Below are 11,661 nucleotides of genomic sequence, written 5' to 3' on the forward strand. Positions count from 1 at the left end.
GTAAACTGAGGCCCACGGTCGGAGACCACATCCAGGGGACGACCGTGCAGCTGGAACACATGGATCGCCAGTAGATCCGCCATCTCCCTAGCAGTGGGCAACTTCGGGAGAGCCACAAAGTGGGCCATCTTGCCGTCGGAGGGGGGAAGACCGGTCATAAAGTCCATAGATATATGGGACCAGGGTTGATGGGGATCGACAGCGGATGTAGGAGTCCAGCCGGACGTTGACGTGTGGTTTTGGATCAGGCACAAACGGGACAGGCAGCGACAAAACTCCTAACATCACGGCGGCACGCAGGCCACCAAAACTGCTGTGATAACAGGTGATGTGTCCTCCCAGCACCAGGGTGACAGGCTAGCCCGGAGGAGTGACAGAGAATGAGAACCTTGGACCGCAGGTTAGGCGGGACATATAGACATCCGGTGGGGCAACCAGGAGGCACGTTGATGGAGCCCTGTGCCTGCCTGACCTCCGTCTCTACCTGGACATGACTCACCCCCGGCCGTGCATGAGCAGGGAGGATAAAGTCGTCAGAACCGTCCAAATCCACCTCCGGGGGAACAGCCCTGTTGGAGTGTTGAAGGCAGTTTTCCACTCATCACCTTCTCAGATGCATACGAGATGGTAGGCATTGCGTAAATCCAGTTTAGTGAAGATGGTTGCGTCCCGTAACAGATCAAAGGCCGTGGACATGAGTGGCAGGGTGTAACAATTCTTGATAGCTATCTCATTCGGACCTCAATAATCAATGCATGGGCGGAGTGTGCCATCCTTTTTCTCAATAAAAAAAAACCCGCCCCCGCTGGAGAAGATGAAGCACGAATAAGACCCGCTGAAAGTGACTCAGAAATGTATCTGTCCATGGCTTCTTTTTCTGGAGCTGATAGAGAATAGATCCTACCTCGGGGCGGCATAGAACCAGGGAAAAGATCAATCTCACAATCGTATTACCAATGCGAGGGCAAAGAGGTCACTCGGACCTTGTTAAACACCTCCTTTAGGTCGTGATATTGCGGAGGGACCTGAGAGAGACAGGGGTAACTGGACTGCGATGGTTCAGTAGTTTGAACTGGGGTTGCAGGGAATGAGCGCAAGCATGTGGTCAGGCAATATACTCCCCAGTTTATTATCTTGCTCTCCCGCCAGTCGATGTGTGGATTGTGTAACGGAAGCCAGGTTATGCCGAAAATGATAGGAATCTGAGGGGAATCGATGACATACAAACAGATGGTCTCATGGTGGTTGTGAGCAAAAGTGACAGGTACAGGATGAGTCTTCATAGTAACCTTGTGAAGCAGATGATTATCAAGAGCGCGGACAGAAACGGGTTTCATGAGGGGAGAAAACTTAATTCCCAGTTGCTCGGCCACTTGTCTGTCAATGAATTCGGAGTCTGCCCCTGAATCTATAAAAACTGCTAATGTGTGTCCTTGTTTTGCAGCCGTAATCTGAATGTTGAATACTGGACGGGAGGCAAATGGTTCAGACAGAGTACGGCTCAGCAGCGTTCTCCCGACTTCTGCTGAGCCCCTCCTTTTACTGGACAGGTTCGAATAATATGACCTGAATTACCACAATATAAACAAAGTTTATTTAATATTCTCCGTTCTCTTTCAGCTGGAGACAACTTGGAGCGGCTGATCTGCATGGGTTCAGGGTCATTAGGAACAAAGGAGGAGTGGGCCGACCCTGTCGGTGTAAGGAGTTTAACTGATCTGAACCTGCTCACCCCGGTACCTCTGCTTCTCTCTCTCCGTCTCTCTTGTAACCGTTGGTGGATCTGTGTCACAATCTCAATGAGAGAATTCTGGTCCATAGGAGGGTCCCTGGCGGTGAGTTCATCCTTAGTAGGTTCGGATAACCCGTGGTGAAAAGTGTCAAGCAGTGCGGATTCATTCCATGTACTATCAGCAGCAAATGTGTGGAATTCGATGACGTAATCAGTCACTGACCTGCCAGCCTGGAAAAGGGAAAACAGGTTCCTCAGAGCCTCACGTTCTGGTCTTACTGGATCAAACACCCGTCGAAGCTGCTCAGAAAAACACTTGAACGTTGTCAAGGCAGGGGATCCTCTCTCCCGTTCCGCCGTACCCCATAGCCTGGCTTTTCCAGAGAGCAGGGAGAGGACATAGGCAACCTTGGCCCTCTCAGAGGGGAATGAAGAAGGTTGGTAAGCCGCGTCTACTTACTGGATTAGTTAGCAGAGGCAGTATATCCACGATTAAAATCAAAATAACTTGCTGAACTTTCAACCTATTTTCAGCCGGTTTGGTTTATTGGAAATGTCACACACACTTATATAATACAACAGATTATTTTCATTATTATTATTTTTATTTTGAAGTTGCCTCATTTTTTCCCCTTTTACTTATTTAGTAGGGCTGTGCAGGCCAGTAAAAAGATGAAGAACGTGTAAGGTACAGTACAATCACTTGTCATGATTGCAAGTCATTAAAATGGGTACAGGCATCTGTAATCTATTGCAGTGGTTCCCAAATTGGGGTCAGTGATACAGTATTGGGTTTGCCATGTCATTGCAGATCAGCTGAATTGCCTAGTGTACCAAAGATTCTTTATGTGTCTGGCCCAGATCCCAGAGGGAATTATTCTGAGGATGAAGCTGTCTTACCAACAAGAAAACAGTAAACTCTTATTAATATTTTTAATTTAATAAGCTGTTTAAATCTGACAAAAAGGCTGGAAAGCTTGGCTCTTTCTTTGTTTTTTTTTTTTTCTTTGTTTTTTTTTTTGCTTACAAGATGGACTGTTTAATGCAGATGTACTCAACTTTACACTTTAACCCCAAAATGTGCAAAGGTGCCACACATTATTTTTTCTGGTGGGGGTGGGGGTGAGCTCAGCACTGTGTGCGTTCACGTGTTTGTGTGTGTCTGTGCACATCAGGGCACAACTCAGCGATACAGAGGGCAGAGGAGAATTGCGCGCTCTCTCCAATATAAAGGTGGGGCGGACACTGACATTTATAGCCAGGCATCTCATGGGCCATGAAACAAGCACTGGCCTGCCTCTTGAGTAGGTCTAATGCATCAGAAATATTTATTTCTAATTCCTGAAGAACCTATTCCAATTAGATAAAAACCAACAAAGGAAGGGCATCCTTGCAATCCAAACGCCCCCCAAAAAGTAAATAAAATCTAATGCTGATCATGCTACTCTTGCACAGTGTGCCATACTCCTGAGCTGGACCAGAGAGGCCAAGCGTCCCGTAGCCTGCACCAGGGAAGGATTTCATTGACTGACCTGCACCAGAGAAAGACTGTTTCCTCTGAGCCACATCAGTTGATAAGTAGACCACAAACCAGTCTTCATACATGTGAGTATTATATTTTACTCATAGGCTGTGCTCTGCTGCTGGCCTGAACACATTTTTATGAGACCTGTTGTTTATTTATTTATCCACAAACCTTTTTTCTTCCTTGCACTCCTACGAAATATTCTCACAAACCAAGAGATGATGATGGACCAGATAAAAATTTTAAAACAGTCCAAGGTTTGAAATCTGTAACTGAAGAAGAGATAGGTGTTGAACCAAATCTGCTGCCATTAGCTGATCGCCAGTCTGTTGAAAACATGGAGGAGCGGCTCAGAAATAGACCTGACCTCAAAAACCATCTGTTAAGAATGTCATGTCGAACTATCCTTGTGAACTGGAAAACCAAAAATAATTTGTGTAATCAGCCTTATACCCATAAGCCTCCCCTTGGCAAAGCAAATTTGTTTGGCACAACACAGCAGCCAGACTATCATTCTGCTGCCATGATGCTGGACAGGACAGGTTAAAATAAAAGAATGTCATGTCAGTTAACCTTCAGGAGAAAAGTTATACAATGACAAACCATGTTCTTGATTAAATAACATTGCTGGGACATACAGTATAAAATTGAGAAACTATTTAGGATATGGGGGAAAAGGGATTCATAATTACACGGATAAATTTAACAGTTTGAGGGCACCACAGGCACTATTATCAAAGTAGTTGAAACCATAGGAAGACTGATTTCACTCTGCATCCTCATCATTTACTTTACTTTACAAATTTTTACTGTTGTGCTTTCATTGCATAAATCATGCTGCTCAGAATATCAGACCAGTTCAGATTTGCTGCATAATAGAATAGACATACTTTATTAATCCCTTCAGAGAGCCCTCAGGGAAATTTGGGTACCAGTAGCAATACAACACCAACAGTAAAGCAGGACAAGCACAAGACACAATATATACAGGTACAAAGCAAAATAGAGGCAAATGTAAGTGGTGGTGTTTTATAATAACAGACATCACAGAAACAACAGCTTGGTTACATTTACACTGTTTAATTAAGCAAAGCTCAGCAAACTTGACTGAGTATCTACAGCACGTTCCCTTCATGTAATCTGTCTTCATGATATATTTTGTCTTTAACAGATATTTCTACTCGGACATTTTGGTCTTTGAGATGAAAACACAGAGACAAATGGTTAGAAAGAGCATCAGAACCCCAGCTCTAATGATGGAGAGCCAGACTAAGGTGTTAATGTGACAAACTGTGTCTTCAGCATCATGTCTAATGAGCAGCAGGCTGCCATTGCCGAACATGATCTTCCCACAGGAGGCCACAGCGCAGTAATAGTTCCCAGCATCAGAGAAGCTCAGGTTCTTCTTCTGCAAACGGTAGACACAACTCTGTGAAGACGACTCTGGAGCAGAGGCGGGTTCACACTGGTTCCTGTGTGTGTGGAGGACTCCATGGTGAGATCCATGACTGACCCAGTAGACGGTGTGTCCTCCATCACAGGTACCAGTGTGGACTGAACAGTGGAAGGTGACAGAACCACCGGGGTGGATGGTCTCAGATGCTGGTTGTTGGAATATTTCCCAGTGGTTTGCTCCTAAACAATATCAACATTTATATTTAAGGTTTGTTATCACTTGTTTACACACTTCAGTTTCTGTTTTCTACTCAAAGCTCAGGAACAGTGAAGGAACATCAAGTTACTGACAATGAAAACATGAAGCATCAAACCTTCAACACTGAGGAAGACTCCTTCTCCAAACTCCATCATGTTATTGTGGGAGCTTCCACAGAAGTAAGTAGCTGAATCTGAGAGCTGGACGTCAGAGATGTGTAAATGATTCATCCCCTCACGTCTCTCCACAGAGAATCGAGGATTCTTCTCCAACCAGTGGAAGACTTGGGATGGTTTCTCATATTTGTAAATATTAGACAGGAGCTCAGGTCTTCCTCCTAAGGCTTGTCTGTACCAGGAGAAGTGCATCGCTGACTGACTGCTGTAGGAGCAACGTAACGTCACGTTCTCCCCAACAGCAGCAAATTTTACACCAGCTTCCTGTTCGACTGCGCCCACCTGGACCACAGCTGACAGATAAACTGAGTCAAAAAGGTAAATATTATTAGAAATATTCCACCAACATCCAGTTTGTAGCTTCACTTAGACTCCTGGCTTTTAAACATGTTATATTCAGATACTTACAGATTCCACAGAGGATCATAGATAGCATCGTCTTCTTCAGCTGCAACTTGAAGACTGAGCGTTTAGAGCAAAATAGAAGATGAAAGCATGAAATCGAGGTTACGTTTGATTGGTTGTAAAGACGGTCAAACTGTGACATGACTTGTGCTTTGACCTGATTAGGAAATATGTCTGTTAACACGCAGCATGCAGGATGTTCTACATTAGTCATGTTTAAATTTTCAGGGAGAAAATTACATTTTTAGATAAAAAAAAAAATTACTTTTATTTCAGCCAAACATCATCAAAAGCCATTTTTTTTGTTTTTGTTTTGTTTTGTTTTGTTTTTAAACCTGTCCTGTCCAGCATCCTAACATACAGAATGGTGGTCTGTGTGCCACATTTTCCTTAACAGATTTGCTCTACCAAGGGAGACATGTTATATACATGGCTGCCCTTGATATTTTTATTATTTTTATTGTAATCTTATTTTTTTAGTCTTTATATGTCAGTGCCAAACCTGACAGGGAGATAGAGGAAGAGGGGGGAAAAAGTGAGAAAAGGACAGGATTAAAATCTGGCAATAACAGTTGTCTAGGCTGCCTAAAACACATCACAAATGATACATAAAGAAAAATAGGATAATGATGATATGAAAAAATACAGTAGTCATCAAACATACCTGCAAAGAAACGTACCAACACACAAACATCAGCAACATCTAGTCAGAAGCGGATGGAGAGACGAGCACGTTTGTGAGCATGCACGTGTGGACGTGCGTGTGTGGCCATGCAACAAGGAAGAAATGTATGCCTGCAAGGGGGTCGTGATCACGCCGTACCCCGAAGCATCAGTGGGGGACAGGGGGGGCCTGAGGCTCGAAAGGCCCAGCAGGTCCACAGAGTACCAAGCCCAGGACAGCCAAAGAAGACAGAGCAGCGGCCCACTCAGACAAGGTTTAGGGGCCCCCAGACTGGAGCCCCCAGTGCAATGGGGCAGGGACCCTGGGCAGCCCAGGACGACGGTGAGCAGGCCCAATGGGCGCAGGGCACCAGGGGGCAGGCACCCCACAGGGCCAAGGGCCACCCATCCACCCCAGCAGAGCCTCTCCCAGGAAACCAACGGGGCCAGACCACCCCACACAAAACCACTGGCAGCCATGCCAACACAATATACCAAGGCTAGGCACCCCAGGGACAACAATATGTCTGCAGGTCACCCCCCCCCCCCTCCCCCCCCCCCCCCCACACACACACCCCCCCGGACTGGATTTGAGCCAGTTTAGAACATATTGCAACCTATTAGCTAGGAAGTAATGTTGAAAGGTAGACAGGTCTATCATTCAGCTTCTGTAAAGTTTTTAAACTGTTCCGGGGAGGCTTATTTTTCCAGAGAAATCGGGAGATGTGTGATTCTAGTGATTTAAACCAGGTGGAGGAGGGTTTCATAGGAATCACAGAAAACAAATAGTTGAGTTTGGGTAGAACCATCATTTTTATAGTGGCAACTCTTCCCATGAGTGAAATGGGTAGAGATTTCCAGTGAGCAAGATCATCTTCTATAGTCTTAAGAAGGTGAATGTGATTAAGCTTTGTTAGTTCTGAGAGCCTGGAGGGAATATTTACATCCAGGTATCTAATGTTACCTGATTGTAAGGTGATGTTCGGTAGATTTTGAAAGCTACAGTTGATGGGTAGAACTGTACTCTTAGACCAGTTAATGGAGTAATCTGAGAGTGATGAGAATTTATTAATTAGTGAGATTGTTTCAGATAGAGAGGTTTGTGAGTTCTGGAGGAATAGTAAAACGTCATCAGCATAAAGACTTATTTCATGAAATATATTTTTGGACTGAATGCCTTTAATAGCTTGATTTTGTCTAATTGCAGTGGATAGCGGTTCAATAAATATAGCAAAAAGTGAGGGGGATAGTGGACAACCTTGTCTGGTGCCCCTTTGTAAATTAAAACTTGGAGAGGTTTGATAATTTGTTCTATCACTCGCATTAGGAGAACTGTATAAGATTTCAATCCAGTTAATGAAAGATGGTCCAAAGCCGAATCTGCTTAAAGTAGCTAGTAAATATTTCCAGTTAACACGATCAAAAGCTTTCTCTGCATCAAAAGAAACTATTATTGTTTCCAGGTTATTGATGGTAGAATAATCTATTATATTAATTAGTCTCAGCATGTTAACAAAGCCTATTTGATCAGGGTGTATAATGAGAGGAGTTACTTTCCCTAACCTTCCAGCTAATGCTTTGCAGAATTTTTTAAGGTCTGCATTTATCAGTGCTATGGGTCTGTAGCTGGATGGTATTGTGGGTTCTTTACTTGGTTTTAATAGTACAATAATTTTGGCAGAGTTTATGTTTGGGAGTAAGTAACCATTTTCCTTTATTTGTATCACCATTTTGAAAAATGTAGGGGCCAGTGTTGACCAGAATTCTTTATAGAACTCTGCTGGGAAGCCATCCAGACCTGGGGCTTTTTTACGGGGCATATCTTTAAGGGCTTCATGTAGCTCCTCCACTGTGAGGGGAGAATCTAAGGCCGTGACTTGTTCCTGATGTAAACCTGGGAGATCTATATTGTTAAGAAAATGATGGATATCGTTGTCTGATGGATCTAAGTGTGATGTATACAGAGTTTTATAGAAATCTCTAAAGATGTTGTTTATTGCATCTGGCTCATGCGTAATATTACCTACTGAATCTTTTTAACTGATTAGCTAAAAATCTTCAAGATTTATTACTGTGTTCAAATGTCTCCAATTGTAATCTTTGCACCAGAAATTCTGTTCTCTTGTTAATTACTTAATTTAATTCAACTGTAGCCTTCCTTATTTGGTTCATCGTTGGTTCATCTGGTGAAGCACTGTAGGCGCCCTCTAATGATTTAATTCATAGTTATAATTGTAATATTTTTGAGTTTTCTTTCTTTTTTTTATGTGATGCAAAAGAGATAATTTTGCCTCGCATTACCACCTTCCCTGCTTCCCACAGAACACATGCTGAGACTCCTGGTTTGTCAATGTTTTCTAAGTATATAGCCCATTCTTTTGTGAAGTAGCTGATAAAGTCGGGATCTTTAAGCAATGCTGTATTAAATCTCCAGCTTTTCTATTAATCAAAATGGCTACCCCTCTCTGTCTGGAGTTATAACAGGCTGAGTAAACATGAGGAAACTGTGTTGTAGAGAGGGATTTTCTGATGTTTTTGTCATATGAATCTCCTGTAAGAACACAATGTCTGCCTTTCTTAGCAACTGTTCTCAGAGAAGTTAAACCACACCTTCTTGAGAAAACACATGAGCATTGAGAAGGTGAGCAAACCTTCCTTTTAGCACCATGTTGCCCAGTCCTGTTCTCTGGAAAACTGTTCCTTAATGTTTCAGATGCTCCACTGAAATTTCGCACTGTCATCGTTTCCCCAGGTACTCTGGCTTCCTCCAACAGTCCAAAGACAGGCATGTTAGGATAACAGGTGACTAAATTCTCCCAAATAGTGAGTTGAGTTGTTTTTTTGTCTTTATATGTTGGCCCTGCAATGGACTAGTAACATATCCAGGAAGTTCCTGTCACTTGTTTGCTCATTGATGGGATAAGCTCTAGCTTCCTCGCAACTCTAAATTGGAGTAAGTGATATAGAAAAAGAATTATGAATGGCCTTATCATTGTTTATGTTGTTTTGTATCTGCATTTGACACATACTGTATAAAATTGCCTGATTTTTTGTTAAGTGAACTGTACAAAGCATTTAAAGCAAAATGAATACAAAATTAAACACAAGCCAACAGATCCACATCATCTACAAAGAACGGGACTTTTCATTGTACACAATATGGTCGTAAATGTGAGGTGTGACTGCTTGTGTGAGTACCGTTATGTTTTTAAGATTTGGAGGAGCAACAAATGAATACCTCTGGTTGCCCAGTGAACAAATGTATTAACGCAAAGTACTATACACCTCTTTAGATGCCTTTTAATTTTGTGGTACCATGATATTTGCTTTTTGATATGGTCATATGCCTTAAACCAACACAACACAGACATCTGAAACAGTCTCATTGACTGCATGAGGTTCACAGTCATGCCTTTTTACTTCTCACCAAGTCAGCGTTGTTCTGGGTCTTACTGACAAAAACATGTCTAAACAAACTCCCAGAAAGCCTCAGATCTGCTGAAACACTCAGTTTATTTAAATCAAGGTTGAAGACCCACCTGTTCTCTGTTGCTTTTCAATAGTTTTTATTTAGAAGCCCAGATCTGCATCGGGTTCTTTTATGCTGAAATCTTAACTTTATTTCTTTATCTGAGCTATTTTTCTTTCTGTTTTTATGTAATTAATTTTATCTTTTTTAATCTTTGTTTTTCTTATACACTTGTATTTTTTCTGCACCTTGCTTTAATGTTTTTATGTTTTGTGTAAAGCACTTTATTGTCTTGTACATGAAATGTGCTATACAAATACATTTGCCTTGCCTTGTCTGATGTATATCAAACACATCCAAATATTTCTGCAACAGTGGTAGTAGTGGTAGTTGGCCTTGAAAACAAGCTGCAACCATGGATACAAGATCAGGTCTTTGGAAAACCTGAAAAATGTTGACTTGTCCTCAAAACCAGCAAAAAATGCATGTTAGCTAAAACTGAAATTAATGCTAAGGATATGCATTACATTGGTTGGTGCGTGCTCGACGATAATGAGAACAAAGACACCCCGCCCCTCTAAACTCCCCTATAAGAGCTGAGCGATCCAATCTAACTTCACAGTCACATTTAAACACAAAATGAGGAAATTTATTCTGATAGCATCATTGTTTCTCTGCAGTTTCAGTAAGTTTTTCCATCTGTAGTTACAAAAATTGCTGAATGCCTAAAAACTGATGTTTGTGCTGCTTGTTTCAGGCTGGATCTGTAAATCTCAGACTGTGGAGGTCCAGCAGGGTGAAGATGCCACTCTACTGTGCTCCAACATTTCTACATCTCCAACCCAGACGGACTGGTTCAGAGTGGTGAACAGAACCAAACGCAGCTGTATCTCTGCCATGTATGGAGCTGAAGGTGAAGCTTCACTCTGTGATGGATTAAAAGATGGAAAATTTGAGATGAGCTCCAACATGTCCGCTGTCTTTCTGAGGATGAAACAAGTGGATTTCTCTGATTCTGGTCTGTATTTCTGTGGATTCTACGTAAAGAAACATACAGTCATTGTCGGTGCAGCAGAGTTAATCGTTTAAGGTAAGACTGTGGTCATTTGGTCACATTCAGGTTTTCCTGTACTTTAACTGTAATAAACATTTTATAGGTAAAGGTGGACACATTGATGTGACTTAGTTGGAAAGGAAATAAGATTCTTTTTTTTACTATTCGAAAAATTTCTTGTGCAGCTTTTCTCAAACAACAGTTCTAACTTGTATTTTTAACTCTGCCTGCAGTTCATGCAGAAGATGAAGTTCATCAAGCCATCATAACAGTGATTCTGAGCAGTTTGATTGTTGTCTTCATGGTGGCTTTTGCTGGTTTGGTTCTTACAATCAAAAAGTGTCAAACAGGTACAGCTCACATGTAATCAGCATGCACATGCCACAACTTCAGACCAGTTATGTGAAGACTGCGAAGACTCATGTTATTTATACTGCCAGCACATAGACTTGGTTTCTGAGCTGCAGAGGTGTAGATCTACATCTCTGCACAGGAAGAAAATCACTGACCACAAACATCATGAGTTGTTTTGGAGATCAAGAATAAAACTGTTGCAAAAACTCTGTTTGCTGATGTTTTAAATGAATTTATATTCACTTGTAAAATAAATAAATAAACTAAAAAAAAATCTGTTTTTTTTTACCTGTTGCCTGCAATAACAAATAATTCGACTTAGATTTCTCAGTCTTCTTGGTTTTATTGGTGATTGACTGTAAACTGAACAGGAAAAAACAAGAGATGGAGGCTGAGCCACCGAGACTCATAGATGACTGTGTGGTTTGCTTATGCTTAGGTTGAAACGCTTCATCAGACTTCACTTTTCCTCTTTTTGACAGGATTTACGGACATTTTCTCTTCTTTGTCTCTTCTGTGTAATGTGTGTATGAAAAATAAAAAGGTGAAGGTTCCTTCCTTGAATGTGTTTGTGGGCCCATGTGGGCCAGTGGAGAGACTGGTGGATCGTCCTTCTGTAAATTTCCACT

At 42.0% G+C, this 11,661-nt stretch overlaps 1 protein-coding gene across 1 annotated transcript; it reads right to left on the reverse strand.

Moving 5' to 3' along the window:
* Nucleotides 1–4,253: 4,253 nt before the first annotated feature.
* LOC121639898 (fibroblast growth factor receptor 3-like) lies at nt 4,254–5,530 on the reverse strand. Its single transcript, XM_041985494.1, has 3 exons — nt 5,496–5,530; nt 5,027–5,392; nt 4,254–4,892 (listed from the first exon to the last, which is right to left on the reverse strand). The coding sequence occupies exons 1-3, from the start codon at nt 5,521–5,523 to the stop codon at nt 4,435–4,437; spliced, it is 852 nt and encodes a 283-aa protein (XP_041841428.1). The 5' UTR covers nt 5,524–5,530; the 3' UTR covers nt 4,254–4,434.
* Between the last annotated feature and the right edge of the window lie 6,131 nt (nt 5,531–11,661).

The sequence above is a fragment of the Melanotaenia boesemani genome, chromosome 5, assembly GCF_017639745.1.
Source record: "Melanotaenia boesemani isolate fMelBoe1 chromosome 5, fMelBoe1.pri, whole genome shotgun sequence".
Taxonomy (NCBI): Eukaryota; Metazoa; Chordata; class Actinopteri; order Atheriniformes; family Melanotaeniidae; genus Melanotaenia; species Melanotaenia boesemani.

Bases quoted from the DNA above. Each gene is read 5' to 3' on its own strand.
- LOC121639898 (XM_041985494.1), bottom strand. From the start codon at position 5,523: ATGCTATCTATGATCCTCTGTGGAATCT. The intron at 5,393-5,495 runs GTAAGTATCTGA...TTTTTGACTCAG, and splicing joins TATGATCCTCTGTGGAATCT to TTTATCTGTCAGCTGTGGTC. The intron at 4,893-5,026 runs GTTTGATGCTTC...GATATTGTTTAG, and splicing joins AGTCTTCCTCAGTGTTGAAG to GAGCAAACCACTGGGAAATA.